Here is a 23355-nt window from a genome sequence, read left to right as displayed (position 1 = left end):
TGGAAGCAGTGCGGGCTGAGGGATGTTCTGGCCGCCCTTCCCGCAGCCCCCATTGGCCTGGAGCGGTGAACCGTGGCCAGTGGGAGCAGTGATTGGCCGAACCTGCGGACGCGGTACGTAAACAAACCGGCCCGGACCGCCAGGGGCTTTCCCTGAACAAGCAGCGGCCCGACTTTGAGAAGCACTGTTCTACATAACAGCTGAGTTCAGTGATTTTTCTTTATTTAGGTGATGAGGCATCCAGATCACGTGTCATCCTCAGTGTACCTGTGGGCCCATCATGAGAAGCTCGTTGTCATTGACCAGTCTGTAGCATTCGTTGGTGGCATTGACTTGGCCTACGGGAGGTGGGATGATGATGAACACAGGCTGACCGATGTTGGCAGTGTGAAACGAATTCCAGGAACAAAGTCTACATCTACAGTGAATCTCACAGTAAGAGTGAATTCTGTACATGTGGCTGTTAACATTTAATACCATGTACACTAGGCAATAGTCATGCAAAATGGAAGTAAGCAAGTCTTTCTGCATTTTTAGGGCATGAGTCTGTAGCCTTTGCATGTGCAGAAGTCCTGTGGACTTCAATGTGGCTTACAAAATGGGACCCTTATTAGGACCAAATCCTTCAGCTGCCAGAAAGGCCATGCCAGTTAAGACCATAGGTGCCAACTTTCTCTGGCGCTGGTGGGTGCCCGCTCTTGGCCCCGTCCCGACTCCACCCTTTCCCCGCCCCTGCCCCTGCCCCATTCCAACCCGTTTCCCAAAGTCCCCGCCCTAAATCCGCCCCCTCCCTGCCCCTATTGGATCCCTTCCCCAAATCCCCAGCCCAGCCCTGCCTCTTCCCCCAGCACGCTGCATTCCCCCTCCTCTCCCCTCCCTCCCTGCCCCACGAATCAGCTGTTTCGCGGCGCAAGTGCTGGGAGGGAGGAGAAGGAAGGACGCGGCAGTGCACTCGCGGAGGAGGCGGAGGTGAGCTGGAGCGGGGGGCGGGGGCAGGGCAAGGAGCTGCCGGTGGGTGCTGGGCACCCACCAATTTTTTTCCATGGGGGCTCCAGCCCCAGGGCACCCATGGAGTCGGCTCCTATGGTTAAGGCCTGTGTGGCTCTGCTGCAGGCGCAGGGACAGGAATGGAGAGGAATAGTTGTAGTATAGGGAGTGCAGTAGCTGAGCATTGAATGATCCTTCGGGGATTTTCAGAACAGTTCAGCTCCTATTTAGCCACCAAACTAAATAGACAGTTTTTCACAGGAACTCATGTTGGGTACTAAACTCTTTGGAAAATCTAGCAATAGATGTCACAGTGGGAGCAACTGAGTGCTGAGTACCTCTGGATATCTGGCCTTTATTTAGGTGCCCTAAGGGCTTGCCTACACTGTGAAGTTGTCAACAAAACTTTTGTCTTTCACGGGTACTTAAAAAATCCCTCCCCCTCCGCCCCCCACGCTAAAGACAAAAATTTTGCTGACACAAGTGGCAGTGTGAATGTGGCTTTGTTGGCAGGAGCACTCTCCTGCCGACAAACCTAACCTAACGCTGCTCGCAGGGCTGGAAGTATTTTGTTGGCAAAAGTGCCAACAAAGTACCGAAAAAGAGCGTTTACACGCGCTGACTTTTAGCAACAAGGCTGTGTCTACATAGCCTTGTCGCTAAAATCTGCGTGGTGTAGACAAGAACTGAGCTTGTGTAGACAAGACAGAACTGAGCTCTTTTGAAAACCTGGCCCTGTGTGACGGAATTAAATAGAGAATGTTTATTTATTTTTTTATGAAAAGGAGCCTGTGTAAAGACCTCTGGAAAACATGCAATAAGCCAGAATAGTTTTACAGGCAGTGTATGGCAGAATGCACTGTTTTTACTTGCTTGTTTTCTGCTAAGCAAACCCTCAATAGTCACTAAACCAAGTTCATCTCTGTAACACGGATTTGCAGTTCCCAGTGAAATCGATGGGAGCTGTGTCTGCATGTCGTAGGGCAGAACTTGGCCCTGTGAATGTTTCAATCCCTGTGATATGAATGGTCTCCTGTAATTTAAATAGATAATCTTCCATTCATCACCCTCAGCAGTATCCTTTGTGTCTTAAGCCTACAGCCGAGTCCACTGAAGCTTTAGTCCTGAAAACTCAGTCCCTGGGGAACCTGCCACAGCACAGAAATAGTGATGACATACTAGATTCTTCAAGAATGAAAGGAATAGGAAAACCCAAAAAGTTTTCCAGGTTCAGCATTTATAAGCATCTCCAGAAGCACGGCCTACACCACGCTGATAGTGTAAGCAGTATAGACAGTGAGTCAGGTAAGTAATATTTCTCCACCTTACCTATAGAGCATATAATTAGGGAGGAGAGTTAATGGTTTCCTAAAGTGCTAGAAGGGTACTTTGTTTAGTGAAGCCTTGAGTTTGCCTTTAAATGCATCTGTGTTTGGTTAACAAACAGCTGGCACAAAACAAGGGTGGCATTCAGTTTGGTTAGGGGACAGCCCCAAACTGCAGATGAAGAAACCATGCTATAATATGGTGTAGTGTATGTGGTGTGTTATGTGCTGTGATGTATGTATAAATATGCACATTGATTTTGTGCTAGGAACTTTTGACATTTGTGGCAGAGATACTGGCATTTTTGCATCGTATTCATTATAGCAAATGAAGCAGGATTTCCGAAGATATTATGGGCCTGATTATGCTCTCACTTGCACTGGTTTTAACTCATTTAACTCAGTGACGTTATTCCTGATTTACAATGGTGCTAGGGGGAGGAAAATCAGGTCAAAATTTGAATATGTGAATGCAACATTTACTTCTATGCATGATTGAAGTTACAGGATGCCACTATAGGCACACTCAAAAGCCAGAATTCATACCAGCAAGCCTTCCACTTTTGAAGCAGTGGAAGAGCTGTTTTGGGGAGGTGTTTTGTGCTAGGGGGCATTTCAGACTTTACAAAGATTACTCATGTCTCTGGTAAGAATGATCTGCAGGAGAATGCTTTGCCTATGGTCAGAGCCAGTTCAGAATATGAGCATACCTTAGTGACGGTTTTGCAACATGAATATTTGCCGATCTGTGCTCAAAAATCTAATAGGTCCTGTATTTGGCCCACGGTCGTTGTACCATTATTAATGTTCTGTTCAGACTGTCTACAGTTGATTGGACTGAAGTCCTGCAAGTTATTTTAAACATTATTGGGTAACTGATATGGTAAAAGCTCTAATGCACTTTCCCTGTAAATGGAGCATCTCAACTCTCTGCAGGTTATTGTAATCCTAGTAGAAGCCAGCAGAATTTAATCCAGAGTTTAAAACCCCACCTGAAAATGTTTCATCATCCCACTGGGTCCAAACAAGGGCTCACTGAGTGTGAGGACGGTAAGTGAAGGGCCACCCAGGTGGAGTTACCTGCAGGCTTTACTGTTGGTGTGTTTGCTGTTCAGTGATGGTGAGAGTTAGGTGGGGCTTATGGATTGACATTCTATACCTTCGGTATATGTATTACCTTCAATCTATGTCATATTTCCCTCTAAAGAGGCCCTCGTAGAATCACTTTCTTCACAGGCTGATTTGTAAAAGACTCTAGGAAGCTGCATCAATGAGAAGATAAATATGTAACAACTACAGCGGGTGCACTAGGGAAGTTTCACTCTGGTTCTACAGCTCCGCCCATTCCAGCTGTATTCCTCATGCAAAGTAATGGGAATATCGCTGAAAATTAGTAACACCTTTAAATCCAGAATGAATTTTTTTTTAAGTCAGCCCAGTGCATGAAGACAGCCTTGAAAAGATCATGAATATGACCGTGTAAACGCTTCCAGACCTACATTTAGACCAGGGGTCTCAAACACGCGGCACACGAAGTTATTTCCTGCGGCTGCCAAGCTCCCCTCACCCGCTGCTCCCCCTCACCCCCAGCGCGCTGTGTCCCCACTCCTCTGCCTACCTCCAGGCACTTCCCAGGCACATAGCACTTTCCACGAGGGAGGGGGAGGAGCGGGGAGCCGCGCGCTCAGGGGAGGAGGCAGAGAAGAGGCAGTGCAGAGGTGAGGATTTGGGGAAGGGGTTGGAATAGGGGCAAGAAGGGGGCAGAGTTGGGGTGGGGACTTTGGGGAAGGGGTTGGAATGGGGGTGGGGAAGGGATGGGAAGAGGTGGGGAAGGGGCAGGGCCTCATGGAAGGGGTGGAGTGGGGCTGGGGGCAGCGGGGGGGGTGTCAGTGATGCAGCCCTCAGGCAAATCTGCTAGTCCGCATGTGGCTTTCGTGGTCATTTGAGTTTGAGATCCCTGATTTAGCCAAAGATTTGGCCACTTTCGTTCTCCAAGTCAGAGTTTTCTGTGGGTGGGTGAGACAGGTAGGAGAGTGCACATCATCAGTATATCAGCATCACCTGTGTTTTGATCCATGGACTGACAATAGGTTGGGCTGCTGAAAGGACCCTTTCTCTTACAGGTAGGCCATCCATATTTGATGTACGTTGCTTTGATTTCAGTTATAGAGCAAAGGAGGGTTGTTTCTTCATCAAACGAGCTTATGTAGAGGAAAGCTGAGCTGATCGTTTATGTAGCAGTTACAGCCAGCATGATCTCGAAGAAGAGCTCTCGACTCTGCACTCCTCACCTTGGTCTGACAGAGCCCAACTTTGTTGGCCTGCAGGGCTAGACTTTTCTGAGAGAGTGACTGTGTGGAACTGAATCTGAGTTTTCATAGGCTTGCATGCATCTGAAGAAGTGGGGTTTTTTATCCACGAAAGCTTATGCCCAAATAAATCTGTTAGTCTTTAAGGTGCCACCAGACTTCTTGTTGTTTTCATAGGCTAGGGAGTGTTTTAAAGCTGACACTGGAAAACACGATACAAACGATTTAAAGGGACCTCTGTAGCATTAAGGAGACTTCCCAATAATAGCAGGAAAATTGGACCTGCTTCTGTTGGTGAAAGACACAAGTTCTCTAAAACTTGTCTCTTTCACCATCAGAGCCAATAAAAGATATTACCTCACCCAGCTTGTCTCTCTAATATCCTGGGACCAACATGGCTACAACACTACTACAAACCAAGTATTTAATAGTGACTCCGTACTTTAAATCTGTAAGGATTTATACATACAAATCCCAGGGTGGAATTTGGACCAAAATACCTTTCTAGTGAGCAGTGTCTGCTCAGAATATTGGTTGAGTAGAAATGATCATTTATTTAATAACCATAGTGCACTGGCATTTTTGTCATTTTAGTTTCTACATTGTGGAAAATTTACAGTCGACATGACCTTAAAACTCTATTGATACTCATCAGTCATTTTTCAAAACACTGGACAATGAGCCCACCTTTTCCTTTTATGGACTCTTTCAATAATAGTCTTCTAAGATGTACATGGTCAGCTTTATATAAAATAGAGACGTGTATGAAAAGGACACATGTGTTTCGTATGTATATGGACTGCCATATATGACAGTGGCCACTTATATGTTCATTCATATGAGTCAATGTGTGATCCCAGAAGCTCAGAACATAAAACATATTCTACTGTAGCATTCACATGTATGTTACATATGTTTGTATTCCGGCATGTGCAGTCAGTGATTTCCTTGCCCCACCTGTACTCTCACTAACTCATGCAGAACTGTGCTGTTTGGATGTAGCTTTGCTAAGGCTGTAACTAGACTGTCAATGTTGCATACCTGTTGCATGGCATTTTGGGCATGGGTTGGCTTTTGTGGTGTTCCAACGGTGCTGACAAGACGTGCTTTGTGTATATTGCCGTGGGTGGTTATCATATTGTCACTAGTGTGGATTGTTGAATATTTCTAAAATATTGTTGTGATTAAAACGTTTTTGTGAGTGCTTGATTGCCTGGCTGGCACAGTACACTAGATGCAGTAGTTCAGGTTCTTAAACATCTTTGGGATTGTCATGCCTTGAACTAGCATTAAAACCTCAAAGAAGGCGATAGTGCAGAATTCTGTCAGCAACTGGGGCAGTGCAGAACCAGTCAGTTGTCATGAGAGAATACATGTCATGGGGGAATGCAGAGGAGACTAGATAACTGTAGGGTTTTTCACTCCATCTGGGCTGCGAGTGTGACTGATCCCAAATACTTAGTTACTGTCTGAGAGCTGAGTATCCCCATGGTGTAAACCTTGGCCAGATCATATAAAAATAAAATATATAGGATAAAAATGTATAGGGGACATCAAGCCTCTTGCTTCAGGACAGAAGCTCATCACTTAAGTGGGGTTACAAAAAAACTTTCCTTGTAGATATGTTATGGCATAATTGTCCAGTCAGGGTTGTTAACTACTCTCTGAGCTATCTGATAAAGGCCACTGTCAGAGACAGGATATCACACTAGTTAGAACATAGATCTGATCCAGTGTGAGCTTCCCTGTTTTTTTAGAAGGGAGGTGGAAGGGATCACACTACTCCTCGTTTATATGCTCATGGCATTCACAAAAAGGTATAAATTTCAAGAAAGGAGTTGGGGGAATGGGAGTAATTTTTGCATGTAAGTCATTGCAAGGATGGTAGGCCCTAATTTTTCACCATGAAACTGAAATTCTGCATCTACGTGCTGAACATGTAACACAATCTCAGAAGCTGAAGTAGTTATTTGAAGAGGCATTGGAAAAAGGGAAGAGACCCATCTTTGTGCTAGCTAAAATTACAGTGGAGAGACCCTTTTGTGGAGTCAAAATCATAAATCTTATAAAATATAAGATTGCAATTAGAGTTGATATGTATTTTAGTACAAACTAAATATACAGGAGTAGTATTCTCTTCTGAACACAGATATAAAGTCCCACCTCCCACTGAAGTCAGTGGTATATGAAAGCAGAATTACAATTGTTAATGCTTTCAATGTAGGTTCCTTCCTTGCAGGTTATTGTGGGATGACAAATAGCTGAAGGGTAAATTTTCAATCCATTGCAGAAAGAATTCAGATCTAGCTTCCATTACCAACAACAAGACCTGTTAATATAATCTCCCTTGATTGTGTACCAGATGTGTTATACTGGAGAAGGAAAACACAGAGATTTAACTGGAAAATTACTTTAGCTGACTAAAACTGGCAAGTTGTGCCGATAGTTTTCTATTCAAGTGCAGTTCTCATCTGTGCTGTGTTGAGAGCAGTCTTAAAAACAACCTTAGAGCATATGTTTTTGTCACTTTATAAACCTGACAGATAAAGGATCAATCCGCAGCTTGAAGACAGGTGTTGGAGAACTTCTTGGGGAGACCAGGTTCTGGCATGGAAAGGACTATTGCAATTTCGTCTTTAAAGACTGGGTTCAACTCGACAAACCCTTTGCTGGTAAGTGCCATTGCAATCTGGAACCAACTTTTTTCCCTGCAAGACAGTTTGTTTCATTCCCTAGCTCCTCTACTGCCTTTTTATCCTCCTGAATTGGAGCTAACGAGACCCACCTGGTCTGGCTGCTGGGAAGAGGCAGAAGAATCCCAAAGTAAGATAATAAAAACAGATATCCTATGACAATAATGGATAAGTGAGCTTGTGGCCTACCAGCCCCCCACAAGCTGACCTGTCCTCAATTTTAACTCCTAATTTGTTAGTTTTTATTTCTGGAAAGGTTCCGTTTGTAGGAAGAGATGCTGTGATATTCTTAATTAATGTCTGATACTGATCTGAGATGAACTATAGCAATTTTTCCCTGTCCATATAGATTTCATTGACAGATACACCACACCCAGAATGCCATGGCATGATATTTCATCCGTTGTGCATGGCAAAGCTGCACGGGATGTTGCTCGACACTTTATTCAGCGTTGGAACTTCACAAAGGTAGGTGTGCAATGAGATAGATCCTGCAAGCCCTCAAATCTGAATGCTTCGCAGATGCCTCACATAGGGCTATATGCAGGAATAAGTGCCATGCCAGGTAGTCAAGGTTTGCTGGATTGGGCCAGTAAAGTATATATTTGCTTGCCCTAATGTCCCAGCAAGTAACACTGAAAAACTGTGTCTCTGATAGCAAGTAATGAAGATAGGTGCTCTCATTCTCCTGTAACACCAGTGTAAATAAGGTATAATTTGAATTTAGTTGGTGGAAAATGGTGTGAAAGGAGAATGAGGTCTGGGATGTTGTTAGCCAAGGGGCAAGTGCCATTGTGCTGCTATTCTAGCAGTTCCTGATGGCTGGTTGGGAGGGACACAAGAGCCAAGAATGTGCCCTCTTGCGAAGCAGCAGACAGGCACAAGTTCAGTCGGTGATCCCACAGCCAAGGGGAGCAAGGAAGATCAGGGCCGTCAGGCCAAAGTCACAGCTGGGTGATCCAGCCACCTGGGCAAACTAGCAATAACCAGGATTTTCAGGGCCAAGAAACCAGGGGAACCTGCCAGTGGAGGCCATGTTGGAGTCCTGGACCAACAAGGATCCAATCACCAGAGAAGCCCTGGCCTCCTGGGGATCCAGTCACTAGGACTCAACTAGCAAGCACATAGGGTCCTCACCACTGGAGAGGACTGGCTAGGATCCCATCACATAAAGACCCTCCGTGATGGTGAGGGAGCCTTGGGCAGGCTGGAATACAACCCACACTGGGGACCAGGCCAGTAGGCCCTGTTGCCAAGGAAGATGGTGACTAACGGAGCAACAGAGTCCCTCTGTTCTTCCTCATTTGCTCCCCCCTCTTCTTTCTCTCTCTCCCCTCTGTTTTGATGTTTCTTCCCCACCCCGAAGAAGAAGTGCTTTGATACTTGTTTTGAAGCTCATCATTGCCTAAAGATTAAAGACTGTTTTATGCTTCAAATTGAAGGGAGGTGGTGTGGCTTGGGAAGTGTCAGGGCTCATTCTGGACAGGCCTACTTAGGCGACTGGATATCCAGTATGTTTTTTAAGCCCTGATTTTAGGTCCTACTTCGAACAATGGTCGGTATGACTTTTTCAGACAGAAATGTGTCCTTTCCAGTTATGGTGGGCCTTTAGAACCAGGATAGTCCTATGGTATATTCGCCTGACCAAAACCTGAATGATATTCAAATGTGCATTCAAACTGCAAATGCATGGCAAAAGAATAGACATAACATACTGTTAGCCTGACGTCTGCACAGACTTTTTGGTATGAGTGTTAATTTCAAGATACTGAGAGCACATTTCACAGAAGAGGTACAGAATTCATGGATATTTTCAGAACCATTCAGAACAGGAATTGAGTTTATGAATATGAAAAACTTTACGTTCTCTCCCCCCCCACTTTTGTGTATTAAGAGAGGAGCATAAAAACAGTAAAAGCCTTCAGCATAAAAATCTGAAGAAAATGTGTTTTAAAATACAATATCCTCCATTTTTTTCTTTTGAAGATCATGAAGCCCAAATACAGATCCCTGTCCTACCCATTCCTGTTGCCAAAATCTCAGCGAACCGCCAGTGAGATGAAGTATCAAGTGCCCGAGTCTGTATGTGCCAATGTACAGGTGGGTGTAAATGGCATTTCATGGAATCCTAAAATGAAGAACTTCCTGGCACTTGGGCTCATTTTTAGCTCTTTGTAATAGGAGGCCTTGGTAGTCTTCCAGCTGAAACTTTCAAGATTTTAAAGGATTTAAAGTGTAAACTACTTCTTATTTTAAAATGCAACTTAGCAGGCCAGATACTCAGCTGGTATAAATCAGTGTAGCTACATTGATTCAGCAGATAGAGACTGATTTGCAGCAGCGGAGGTTCGGGTTCAGTGTATGTAAGATGAATTATACAAATGACATTTTAAACTCCATTAGTTGTGCTGAATGCATATGTTAAATGTGATTATTAAACAGCAGAACTAGACATGTTAGGAATGCAGGGTGGAAATGGAAGTGCTTAGGAAGTGTGCCTAGGAAGTGACAGGATTGTGTGTGTTTGTGTGTGTGTGTGTGTGTGTGAGAGAGAGAGAGAGAGAGAGAGCTTGTGTCAAATACAGGTGGTCAAAGCTGAGCAGGAAAAAAGTGCCTAGAATGCCCAAAATAAGTTCTTCAGCCCAGACTCCACCTGGCAGCAGCTTGAGAAAAGGTTGGAAACTCTCTGCCACACCCACCTGCAAGTATGCTGCTCCTTGTGATGGACAGATCCATCGTGAACAGGTGTAAGTGTTCTTTAGACATTAGGTACCTGCTGCAGGGAGCTGCATGGAGAGTTGTGGGGTAGGTGCAAATGTTGAGAGACCCTGCAGCACTTGCAGCAAATGCCATATGAGGCTGTGTGTGTGTGTGTGTGCGCGCGCATGTGGATATGGTGCTCTGTATGCACCAGAACTAGGATGCCCAGTGTGGATGGTCTGCACTGTTACAGTTTGCACCCTGTCCATCATACCAGTGCAATTTTCTAACCTAGACCCATCCTGAGCATCTCTAGTGTGTTTCTTGAGCCTGCCTCCTGATGTTGAGTTATGCTGATTCAATCAGAAAACATAATGAATACTCAGGTGACTTATGTGACCAGTCAGAACTCACCAACAGAGCTTGAATACAAAATGTTAAGTATCAAACCCAGTGAACCATTAACCATCAATCAACAGAAAAAACACTAAGCAAAAAACAAAGAAATTGGTTGAGAAATGCCAGTAATGAATATATTTCCAGAAAATTTTGATCTGCTTATAGACATCTTGTAAATTATTCATTGCAAATTACACAAGCTCATCTCTAATGGCAGACTGCAGCCTTTTGAGAGCTGTCAGCCTGGCTCATCCATGAGCTGCATAAAGCTGTACACATGTAAAAACATGTTTTGCTGCAAACATAGTTTCTCCCTTGAATGTTCATGGAGTGCAATATCCCTTCTAATGTACCTGCACATAGCAAGTAGTATTTATCCTGCTGTGTAGTAGAAGCAGGTGTGACGGGTTGGATCACAGAAACCCCCTTGGGAGCTGCCACCTGATGTGCAAAGACTACCTCTGCTCCTGTTTTCCCTGCCAGCTCAGGACTCCAGCACCCTGTCTTGCTGAGCCAGACTCTCCCATCTGCTCCAACACGGACCCAGGGTCTGAATCACTCGCCCCAAAGCTGCAAGTTTACCTGAAAACAGCTCACAGAAGTGTGCTTGTCTTTAGCACTCAGATGCCCAACTCCCAATGGGGTCTAAACCCAGATAAATCCGTTTTACCCTGCATAAAGCTTATGCAGGGCAAACTCATTAATTGTTCGCCCTCTATAACACTGATAGAGAGATATGCACAGCTCCCCCAGGTATTAATACATACTCTGAGTAAATTACTAAACAAAAAGTGATTTTATTAAATACAGACAGTAGGATTTAAGTGGTTCCAAGTAGTAACAGACAGAACAAAGTAAGTCACCAAGCAAAATAAAATAAAATGCGCAAATCTATGTCTAATCAAACTGAATACAGATAATCTCACCCTCAGAGATGTTTCAGTAAGTTTTTTCTCAGACTGGACACCTTCCAGGCCTGGGCACAATTCTTTCCCCTGGTACAGCTCTTGTTGTAGCTCAGGTGATAGCTAGGGGATTCTTCATGATGGCTCCTCTCCCCCCTTGTTCTCTTCCACCCCTTTATATATCTTTTGCATAAGGCGGGAACCCTTTGTCCCTCTGGGTTTCCACCCCCCGTCACTGGAAAAGCACCAGGTTAAAGATGGATTCCAGTTCAGGTGACATGATCACATGTCACTGCAAGACTTCATTACTCAGTTGCCAGCACACACATATACAGGAAGACTCACAGGTAAATACAGCCATCTGCAGACAATGGGAGTCATCAAGATTCCAAACCATCATTAATGGTCCACACTTTACACAATTACAATAGGCCCTCAGAGTTACATTTTATATTTCTAGTTTTAGATACAAGAGTGGTACATTTCTGCAAATAGGATGATCACACTCAGTAGATTATGAGCTTTGTAATGATACCTTACAAGAGACCTTTTGCATGAAGCATATCCCAGTTACGTTATGTTCACTTTTTACCATATTTTTCTAAAACTATCTCAGTGACATTATATTCACTTATTATCATGTTTTTATAAAACCATATAGACTGCACAACGTCACAGCAGGCAGTGAGCCGGAGAGCCTTTTAGGCCTTGGCTACACTGGCAATTCACAGCGCTGCACTTGCTGTGCTCAGGGGTGTGAAAAAACACCCCCCCGAGCGCAGCAAGTGCAGCACTGTAAAGCGCCAGTGTAATCAGTGCCTGCAGCACTACACGCTCCCTCGCAGCGCTGCAAGCTACTCCCCTCGGAGAGATGGAGTACTTGCAGCGCTGCGAGACAGCTCTCACAGTGCTGGCGGCGCAATTACACTCGCGCTTCACGGCAGCGCTGTGAATCCGCGCGTGTAGCCAAGGCCTTAGTCTGTATTTGCAAGATGACCCACTCCAGCATATTTATGCATGCTCATGTAATTTGCTTGTTTTCCTGATTTTGATTTGTTTGTCTAATGGAACCGCACACAATAGGAAGCTGGGTTACTAGGAAACCATACAAGAAGCCTTAAGTGCAGGGAGCTCTGGCTGGCAATGGAAATGCAGTTTACTAAGCAGTGTTCTAAAAGATGTTATGTGTGTTGAAATTATAGCTGAAGGTTAATGACTGGCTCGACATCTATTACTGATGATGGTGGAGATTCTGGCTTTTGCAGGCAGAGATCAGATGGAGAGGGCTGCAGGTAATGAGCGCCGCATAGCAGTCAGATAAGAGTCAGAATCTGGCCCTTAATCTCCTCTCCCCCCCCTCCCCCCCTCCATACATGCACAGACCCAGGGTCTCAGCTTGGTTACTTAGCTTCCTTGTGTAAATACCCAAATCATCACCTCTGGTATTTCCAACTATACTACTGAGGCAGCTGGGTCCATCATGGAACCTGCCTTTCTCTTTCTTATCAGCTCCCCACTGCAAGACACTCCATTGATGTAAAGCTGATCTTCGTCTGTCTAAACAGTGTTACTGTGGGCAGGATGCAGGCGTCTCATTTACCTTTCAGTTTGACTGCAGTGATGGTTCGAGACATGAACAGAGTCCCTCTAGTCTTTCACAGGCACTCTTACCCAGAAGGGCAGGAGGGATATGTTTTTATGTAAATCCTTCCTCTAGTAGAGATGGGTCAAACCCAGAAACATTTATGATCATTGTTTATGTAGCACTAGTGGTAGGATAGAGTCCTTTTACAGGCAAATCGGAGTCAAATTCCCTGCTCCAAGAAGAGTAAAATCTAATGAATAGATTTAATGGGAGCTGCTGAGTGCTTGGCACTGTTGAAAATCTGGCCACTTCTTTTATCTGCGTGAATGGGAGCTGAACTCTCTGTTTGAAAATCTGACTCCAGTTGTGAGTGCTGACTGAGCCCTTTTGAAATTCTGGACTTGATTAGATGAAGGATGGGTGGGGGGTGGGATATTGCCACAGAAAGCCTACTGACTGAGCCATGATGCTGATGTTTTATCTGTATTATCATAGCGGCCTCTAATTGTTAGTTTCACAGGTTTTGGTCTGTTCCCTCCATCTGTTTTGTTGTCACTTCTTTGAGGGGAGAACTGGGGTTCATAGGCCTTCTGGAAGAAATGTGTTGTAAGGAGCTGTTGGCAGGAAGACAGGGTGAAAGCACAGCAAAACAGGTCTGGGTGGGGTTTGGATTGCATCATGGGGCAGTCGAGTCAGTCCTGAGGGAACGCACAGGAAAAGATGTGAAGACATGAGTTAGAAAGGAAGGAGGGAGTTAGACAGCTTGTGGGTTGAGTCAAGCATTCTCTCCCAAAGTTTGGGGTTTAATTATCATAGCACCTTTGATTTTTGCATGAGCCAAACTTGTTTGACAGGGAGTCACCAAACTAAAATCACTCTCAGTTTTTCCAGCTCTAATTTCCAGTTATTATCCAAGCAAGACACAGTAAGTCTGTGACATGGTGAGACAACATCACACCCTGTTCATACTGTAAGACACAATGAATCATCATGCACCCTGAGTGACACAAGGTATTAGCTCTTAGAAATTTGCTCCACAGTACGTATTGTTTGTAGTTATGGAATAACTCCCAGTAAATACTGGTGGTGTTGTTGTTGCTTGGATTAAAGAGGTTAAAGGGATGACAGCACCTGCATAAAAATTGCATGAGTGATGGGAGACTGCAGAGCTGAGAGGGGAGGGAGAGGAGAGAACACCAGTGCTTGTTTCTGTGTAATATGCTTAAGTAGTATGCAGACCTTTTCTCTGAAACTGAAGGATTTTGCATTTCAGTTTATTAATTTTGAATGCATTGACAAGAGAGGACAATTTGACAAGAGTGGTAAATTACATATTAGTAATAAGTAAATATTAATTTAAAAGAAAGTTCAGAGCACGTATATATCATAATTAATCTGTGGCAACCTAAACTTCAGGTATTACCCTGGTGCATACGGTGACCACTCAGACCTTTATGAAATAAACGGCGTTGCAACTGAAATCTTCCTGTTTCAAAGGCACAGACACCTGCTAAAAGAGAATCACATTTTACTGTTAACAGTATAGTTCCCATGATACAGAGTTGAGCAGTTCTGGTTCCATCCAGTAGAGGGTGATAGCACACATGTTCACATGCAGACACAAGCCAATTCATTACAATATACAAATATTACCAAGATGATGATGCATACAAGAGAGAGGATGTTCCAGTGGTCAGGGCAGTAGCCTAGGATTTGGGAGACTTGGATTCAAGCCCTTGGTTGACCTCAGACTTCCTGTGTGATGTTCAGTGAGTCACTTAGAGCCATATTTTTAAAGGTATTCAGGTACCTTTGAAACTCTGGCCCTAAGTCTCTCTGTGCCTCAGTCCCTCATCTGAAAAATGGGAATAAAAGTAATTCCTTACCTCACAGGGTGTTGTGAGGATAAATACATTAAAGATAGTGAGGAGCTCAGCTACGATGGTAATGGAGGCCATAAAAGTACCATAGATAGATGGCTGAATGTGTGTCTACCCTGAAATGTATCTTTTTAAAACCTGTCATCAATGTGTTATGTGACCCTGCTGGACTCATGTTGACTGATTTTAGTGAGAAGCAGAACCCTCAAATTTTGTTTAGTTAATAACTTCTATCTTTGACTAAAGGACTTTGCTACAGGGAGGAATGGCAGAGAAGGAATTCCTTTAGAGTTTGGAGCAAAAATGCTGTGACCTGTCAAGCTGGCGTGATGATTTGATGAGGGAGGGGATAAAAGAGAATTTAAAAGGAGAGGGGGCGTCTGGACTGGCTAGTTGTGAAGCTGTGGGATTGAAAGTGATCAATCTCTTTCTGATCTGGCGGTTCTCTTGTTGGATGATTTTTCCAGCCAACCATTAGTTTGTCTCTGAGTGGTAAAACCATTTTTCAAATTGAGAGAGGCTTATGACATCAAGTATAAAATGGAAAAAAAAAAAACCAACCCCACATTGATTTATTCCTTGTCTCCAGCAGAACAGCAACTACTGCTGCTAATGGAGGGTTTTTTGAGCTGTTGAAATCACTGCATTGGTACCGACACTGAACAACTTATTTGGAAAGCAGAAATTACTCTGTTGGGGACACTGGGAAAGTTAGCCATCTATTCTAAAGCACCCTTTAAATATTGGTGGCTCAGGTGCTATGAAAGAAACATTTTACAAATGTTTTTGTAAAAGAGTTAAATTTTGGATCGAATTCCTCAGGCAAGGCTGACTTTTGGCACCCATGAAGCCCACTGCCATATGCTCCCTGCTGCTAATTGCTGCAGATTGCGTTGGTAGCTTCTGGCCAGTGGGCTGCATGCACTGTGCCACTACACCTTCGCAGCAGAGGGGTGAGGAAGCCTCGTGGAGGAGCTGCAGCCAACTATACCAGCAAACCCAGGATAGGCAGCTGAGCTCTGAGTTTCACTGCTGCAGGGCATGGCGGTTGAGGCCCAGGAGTGTGTGACCAGCATGAGAGAACAGAGAAGAGTAGAGAACATTGATGCTCATTGGAAGCCCATCATCTGGAGCATTGGTGCAGCAGCAGATGCTATCTGGGCAGCCAGAATTTCCCCCCATACTCACAGAAAGATCATTCCTAGCAGCAGCAGAAGGTGGCTGCTCCCTCCTGGCCCAGACATCATCAGATACTCCCAAGAGGCTGGGCAGTGCTTTAAAATATAAAGGCCTGATCCTCATATACAAGAGGACCTCTGGTAGTGTAAAGGGGCATTAAAATGGGTGGAAGTATAATTTAAAGTGGTAGCTTTTTAAAATTAGTTATTCTTGTTGCTACCCTGGCTATGTTATTCTTTATATACCCACTATTCATCATGGGTAAGCAGACTAATTTCCTTTAAGATTCCTTCCCTCTGTTCTACTAGTAGAATATCATTGCAGTGTCCTGTCTTATTACTTCACAGTCCTTCAGGACAATGTGTACTACAATGAGATGCTCTCTTCAATTCTCCCTTTTTTTTCCAGAGAAACTCTTTGACAAACAAAAGAAAACAAAAAAATCAGCCATAGTTTCTCTAGTTGTTGCTTAAATATCAAAGCTCTTCAAGTCCCATATTGTGCTGGTTTCTGTCTGCTGTAACTTTGGCTTTTTGAATAATGTCTTTTTCCAGAGTAAGAATACTATGTATAGAACTAGAACTATGCATATCCAATGAGTTCCTATTAAATACATCTACTAAAAGTTTGCCAAGTTCTTTCACACTCTCCTTAAAATCCTGGGATGGATCCCATTCTGCTCTGGGGGGTTTTCACTCATCAGATTTACTTTCTGTTCACTTGGTTTGGCATAATCCAGATTTCCTTCTGAATTTTTTTCCCTCTCTTGTGACATTTGCCTTCAATCTCCTATATAGATAGAGTGACACACAACTACTGGGTTCTTTAACAACTATATTTTTGATCAATAAATCACTCTGTCTATGGTAGGTCTGAATGTCTCTTTAAACTCCTTTTCCTAATGTATTTGAAAGTTGTCTTGTTTGTTGAAACCACCTATGCAATCTTCCTTTCCTTCCCATTGCAAGCTTCATGCTGTACTCTTTCTATTGCTGCTCTGTATGGTACCTCTGCTGCATATCTTTTACATCACTGTTTCTTACTTTAGACGCTCTTGTTCTTTTGCAATGACCCACTTACTCCTGGTTTGGTTGGTTGGTTTTGTATTTTGCTAAATGCAACTTCTTGACAAATTGGTTGTTGCTTTTATCCCATTTGTTTTCAGCCAGCATTTCCCCCACACTTCCAAAATCTGCCTAGACAGGCACCATTATCTTATTTCTAAGCCTCACTTTTGTTCTAGTTTTAAGTTTATGGTCAAATTCCGCAACCACTCCATTGCAGAGCTTCATTGCAGACAGTGGGATTATGCAGAGGAGAAGTGCATGCATTAGAGCAGTGCTTCTCAAAGTGGTGGTCCGCGGACCGGTGCCGGTCCATGAGCCATCGGCTACCGGTCCGCGGCGAGTTTCCTCATAAGAGTGTCGAATAGGATAATAATATGGCACCAGTCCCTGGCACATTGGGGAAAAAAATTGCCGGTCCCCCACATCAGATAGCTTGAGAAGCACTGCACTAGAGGAAGTGTTTACAAGATCAGGTCCCTCTGTAGCTTCTTTAGATGCTTCCCTACCTCTGTGACTCTAAAGACATCACACAAATGAGGTATCACTTTCTGATTTCCTCTTTGACACACTGTGGACCAAATTCTGCTCTCATTTGCAGCACTCCAAATCCAAAGTGAAACCATTGACTTAAATATACAATAATCAGGGCCAGATCCTTACTTGGTGTAAATCAGCATATCTCCATTGACTTCCATGGAGCTAAGCCCATTTAGACCTACTACAGACTTGATTCTCAAGAGTCCTTGTCATCTGGATAAATCTTCATTCTTGGGTATTATTTTTTTTATTTGGCAGATAAGGGTTTTATGAGTCAGACATTTAAAAGGAAGCTAAATAGGTGATATCCAAGTGATCCCATTTGGATTCACACGGCATGCTAAGCCATTGCCTGAACTTTCATTTAGTCAGAGGTCTCCTTGGCTGTCACACTGTCTGGGATAGTGTGTGTCAGAAATATATTTATATCAGTTATGCCAGTTTCAAAAATATATTTTGCTGGCTAATATGCTGCCCATGTATTCCTATTCGTAAATTCCAAGAAAATCCAGCTATTTATGAAAACATATTAGAACATGGAAAGGATATTCTTGTTTCATTAAACACATCTTAAACACAGCTGTGGTTGATTTGTACGTTGTTATTTACATACCAGAAAATGTAGCCCATGACTAGAATGAGAGATAAATCATAGAATAAGATGCATCCAACATGGTAAACTATCCCCTCAAGGAAGGAACTGATCCTATCTTAGGTGAATGTGCAGTTTCACACCTACCACATCACACAACTGTTTACAGGCAATGCTGGCCCACTGGCCAGAGACAGACTGTGAGGGGGCTAGATAGCAAAAAGCAAGAATCCTCCGCTGCAGAACTGTTTCCCAGACTTAGCATTTGGCTCCTGCAGCTGCCAATGGCTCTCCGTAAGGAATCATGGCTGTTTCCTTCAATGCTGGAACCTGCAGAAGAGAACTTTGCACTGGAGAGCACACAGAAAACAATCAGCGTAGGAAAAGGGAGTTTCACAAGACAGCATGAAGATTGGGCTGTGGGTTGTAAAAAATCAGCCAGCTTTCCATCTAGAACAGCTGACTTGATGCAGTGGGGATGATAATGCAGTGGGGATGTGACTAATGCAGTGGGGATGTGAGCCAGGCACAGACCTTGAAGAAGGAGGTGGGCTTCATGCAAAGAGTTTAAGTATGCCATGAAAGTCACTTAACACATGCTGATGTAACCCACTGGTCAGGGTGGGTAATGTGTCCATCTCTGCGCCCAATCCATAAAGGATGCGAGTTTGTTACAGCCTCTAGCTACAGAGGCTGGCTGTTCAGCTCAAGCTGCAGTAATTTATACTTTCAGCACAAGAGGGCCCCAGTTTAATCCTGCTGTTGGCCAACATTACAGCTGTCACAGAAGTGGGGATTTGTCCAGAATTTGACTTTGCTGTGAGTATCAGATACTTGGATGAACTTTTTCTATCTGGAGAAAACATGCGTGCGAGTCTGGTACAGATCTCAGCCATAGGGACTAGGGGCCAGATCTTTAACTGGTGTAAATCATCATTGCTCCATTGAAGCTTGTTGAGCTATGATAATTTAGCTCAGGACTTGCCCCTTTTCCTTTAGCCCAAGGAATTTAGCTCTACAGGTTCCTGGTTCAGTTCCCAGTGTTAGCCAAGATGGTGGACATAATGTTGACTGAAGGGTTGCTCCAGGCGTAGGTATGGTGTGCATGAAGGAGAGGAATGAAATGGTAAGGGGCGAGCTCGGGTGGAGCCCCGAGGGTCGGATGACATGTAGGAGGAGATGAGGTCGGAGATATTGGAATAGAATAGTGAGGTGAGGAGCAGAAGCTTGAATTGAATATGGGTGAAGAAGAGAAATCAACTGGAGAGATCTTAAAAAGAGAGAGGCCTGGTCAGAGCAGAAGGTGGGGAAGACTATGTAGGCAGTGGAGGTTTGCACTCACTGAACTGGAGAGAGATGAGATTGGGGAAAGGACAGTGAGTAGGAGTTTATAGTAACAGAGGCAGGAAACTATGAGAAAGCACAAACCAGAGTTTCAGCAAAGGGCAAGATTAAACATGGGAGAGAATGTGAGCAAAGGGTATTTCCCCATATTAGTTTGGTTGCCTTTTGACAAAAGCTTTCGTGCTACATTGGGGATGTAATAATATACTCGGAGGATCTTGAAATGTCTGTTACTTCAGAAATGCCTGTTCTGATTGACAGTCAGAAAACATTTTCATGTGAATTTGACCTACTGCAAATTAAATTAAAAAAATCACAAATCTGACAGATTTGACCAGTTTGGGAAGAATTTTTCACAAAAATGTAAATGACTGTACTTGTTTAGGGAGAGACTGCCATTCCTGTTTAAAATTTGGTGCCATTGGCCTGTGTCTTATAATGCACCATCAGTTTTGGGGCAAAACTCACTGATTTCAGTAGGTACTTCAGCTGTAAAATTGATGGCATGTGTCTCTGTGCATAAGAAATAAATGCTTCATCTGGCACCATAGAGGTCAATGGGAATTTTGTTATTGACTTCAATGAGCTCAGGATCAAGCCTTGAGAAAATATATTAAAGGCAATTCAACATTACAGGAACTACAGTAAGTAATAGACTTTTGCAACCAGATTTGCCACTCTGTGTCTCCAGTTTTACACCAGTATAATTCCATTGACTTTACTGACATTACTCTGGCATAAAATTGGGGTAACAAAATGGTGAATCAAGGCCTTTATATTTTCATCAGACTGTTTTAATTTTTTAACTGTATTTCTAAGCTTTATTTCCCTTTGTTATACATATAACATGTAGTTAGCAAATGTTGTGTGTGTTACATAAGACAGTGAAAGCATGAAAAATAAACCAACCAGTTCAAAACAGTTAGTGCCAGTGCCATCTTATATCAGGGCAGAACTAAAACAGCTAATCGGTCTCTTTACAGGTGCTCCGTTCTGCTGCAGATTGGTCAGCTGGTATCAAGTACCATGAAGAATCCATCCACAATGCTTATGTTAGCGTGATAGAAAACAGTAAACACTACATCTATATCGAAGTAAGTACCACGGATGCAAGGCAATGGCAGTTTGGTTCAATGAAGTGCTGAGCACATCCTGTGACCCTCAGCAGGATAGTTCTTTATTTTATTCTCCTTTTGTAAATTTTGAAATGTTAATATTAATATAAAGCCTAATTTGCAGCCCCCCCATTGACTTTAATAGGCTTTGGATGAAGTCAGTAATTAATGTACCAGTACAGAACTCTAAATGTGGATTAAAATACAAGGCCACTCCGTTACTATTTCTCCTTCCAGAACCTCTAGCAACTTTTGTCTTCCAGCTGCCTTCTTGGCTCTGCTACATTCCCAGCCCTACATATCAAAGTGTTTGGTCTTCCATCGATGCGCAGTGGACTCACTTAATAGTATCTTAGAACTTGCATAATTCTCCTCTGTATGAATGGACTTATAAATGCAGGAATAAATGGCTGAATGAAGACACTTATTCTGTATCTGTTTCCATCTATTGTTTGGATGTTTTTTACTTGTTAGTGTTTAAAGAGGGAGATTAATCAAGAATAATTATTCCCCCTGAGCGCACACACACACACCATTTAATTAAAATAATACGTTGTCATCCAGGAAAACATTGTACAGGATGTAGCTTTATTTGCGTCTTGACTCAGAATAGTCCCACAACCCTGAAAGCATGTAGATTTATGACTTTGTAGACAGCATGGGTGAAATACTGATCCCAGTAAAGTCAATAGCAAAACACCCATTGACTTCAGTGAGACAGGATTTCACCTCATGTGTCAAAGTAAGGGTTTCACAATGGCAATAATGCCAAATAATTATCTGGAGATAATTACATGCTTGGGAAGCAGGCTCTAACTTGCGTATGCTTCATGCTTTGCCATAGCCACAAAATCAGTTGTTTTTTTAACAATTCTGAGGATTGCTCATTTGAGGCCGTTATCTATGCCGATGTTGAAAACAGTCACTTAATTTTTTTCTTATCCTAACAAAAAATCATACATTCTGGGTTTTGAGATTTTTGTAGTGATTAAACCCTGTGATCTTATTGTGTCATTGCTGTTCTGTGTTCAGCAAAAATGTTTCTTTCAAACTGTAGCAAAATGGGGCCCCAACCCAATGTCTGTTTATTTATCTATCCATGCCCCATTATTGTAGTATCTGAATCCATGACGATCTTTAATGTATTAATCCTCTCAACCTCTCTGTGAGGCAGGACAGTGCTATTATCCCCATTTCACAGATGAGGAGCTGAGGCACAGAAAGACTAACTGATTTGTATAAGGTCATTGAGGAAGTCAGTGGTGGACCAGGGAAGTGAATCTGCATTCTGGGCCTAACCACTGAACCATCCTTGGCAAAAAGACAGTGAGATGATTCTGAATTTCTTTGTGTTCACTTTTCCCTTAGAACCAATTTTTTATTAGCTGTGCTGATGACAAAGTCGTTTCTAACAAGATTGGAGATACCATCGCTCGGAGGATTCTTAAAGCACACAGGTATTTTTTTGCTTAGTCTTGTTAAGCTGGAGAGCCATTCCAAACATATTGTAGATTTCTTACCTATCCATAATATCATATTTATCTTTCCAAGACTGGATGTAATAGGCTGTTTTAACACATCCTGTTGGACTGGGTTTCCTCTTTGTAGCTTAAAAAGCTGCATTAGAGCCAGCAGAAAATCTACTGTTTAGGCCACATCTACCTTATGAGCACAGGGTCCGATTCTCAGTTCATGTATATGTAGTTGCACATCTGAGAGTTAGCACAAGTACAAATAGTAATGTAGCCGTGGCAGGACAAACCTTCCTGAACCACCTGGGTATGTACCTTTTGACTTAACAGAGTAGAAGATCAAGTCCACGCTGAATCACCCAGATTGCATTTGCTATAAAGTGCATGGCATTGGCTAGGATGAAGAGAGAAGTAATGTTATACTTTAACTTCCATAGGGAAAGGAAAAAAGGCCAGCTGGCACACAGATATTTAATCCTAAATGGAAGATCTTGGTGGAGTGTTCCCAATCAAGTATCATATTTCTCTATTCTGTAGACAAAACATTTTCCATGTTTATAATGTTCCTCTTCTCCTTGTCTCCTCTGTTTCACTGGCATATTTTAGTAGGTTTTATTATCTGTTTAGATAAGCAAACTGGGTTTTGTGTAAGAACTAGCTGATTAAAAGTAATTTTTTCTCACAATACAGTATATTTTCATCAGTATCAATAATTATATCCTTAATTTCCAAATCTTTGCAATTTACATCTCTTCTATAATGTGCACATGAGACATTTTAACCATTTCTAAAGTTTGCTTTAAAAATAACATTTAATTAAAATTTTATCTATAAACATTTGACAGCTTAAGCTAGGATAAATAGATTCCTTCAGTACTGTATTCCCTTTGTACTTCCTTCTACTTACTAAAGGATACACTGTATTATTCAAATACTGAGATTACAAATGACACGTTAAACCATGAAGTGCTTAAGCATATGCTTAGCTTTAAGCACGAGTAATCCTATTGATGGTCCAAAGCAACTGGCAATAATTTCAGGGCCACCATGGTAGCTGTTCCATTAACAGTAGAAATTCCTCCACTGATACATGTACTAGTAGTCACATGAGAACCAGTTTTGATCCCCTGGCCATTATTCTGGTCTCTCATCGGAAGGTGCAAGCTAATTAAGGATTTACCAGGAAAAAATGGTCTTAGCAAAATGTAAACTGGTCCACCTAGATACTGTTTTTTAAAATAGTTTTATCCATACTGAAATACATTG

General features: G+C 42.9%; 1 protein-coding gene across 4 annotated transcripts in view; it reads left to right on the top strand.

The window, feature by feature from the left end:
• PLD1 (phospholipase D1) overlaps nt 1-23355 on the top strand; it is a 123476-nt gene that overhangs the window by 88334 nt on the left and 11787 nt on the right. For 3 of the 4 annotated variants that reach the window (XM_034780858.1, XM_034780859.1, XM_034780860.1), the window contains 8 exons: nt 229-435; nt 2082-2292; nt 3249-3362; nt 7165-7293; nt 7664-7782; nt 9301-9414; nt 20486-20596; nt 21986-22074. In XM_034780858.1, the coding sequence (XP_034636749.1) occupies nt 229-435; nt 2082-2292; nt 3249-3362; nt 7165-7293; nt 7664-7782; nt 9301-9414; nt 20486-20596; nt 21986-22074 (1094 nt within the window). The remainder of the gene's footprint in view (nt 1-228; nt 436-2081; nt 2293-3248; nt 3363-7164; nt 7294-7663; nt 7783-9300; nt 9415-20485; nt 20597-21985; nt 22075-23355) is intronic. The other variant, XM_034780861.1, reaches the window with a different exon arrangement.

The sequence above is a fragment of the Trachemys scripta genome, chromosome 9 (assembly GCF_013100865.1).
Source record: "Trachemys scripta elegans isolate TJP31775 chromosome 9, CAS_Tse_1.0, whole genome shotgun sequence".
Taxonomy (NCBI): domain Eukaryota; kingdom Metazoa; phylum Chordata; order Testudines; family Emydidae; genus Trachemys; species Trachemys scripta.
This window is presented reverse-complemented; position numbering and strand designations above follow the sequence as displayed.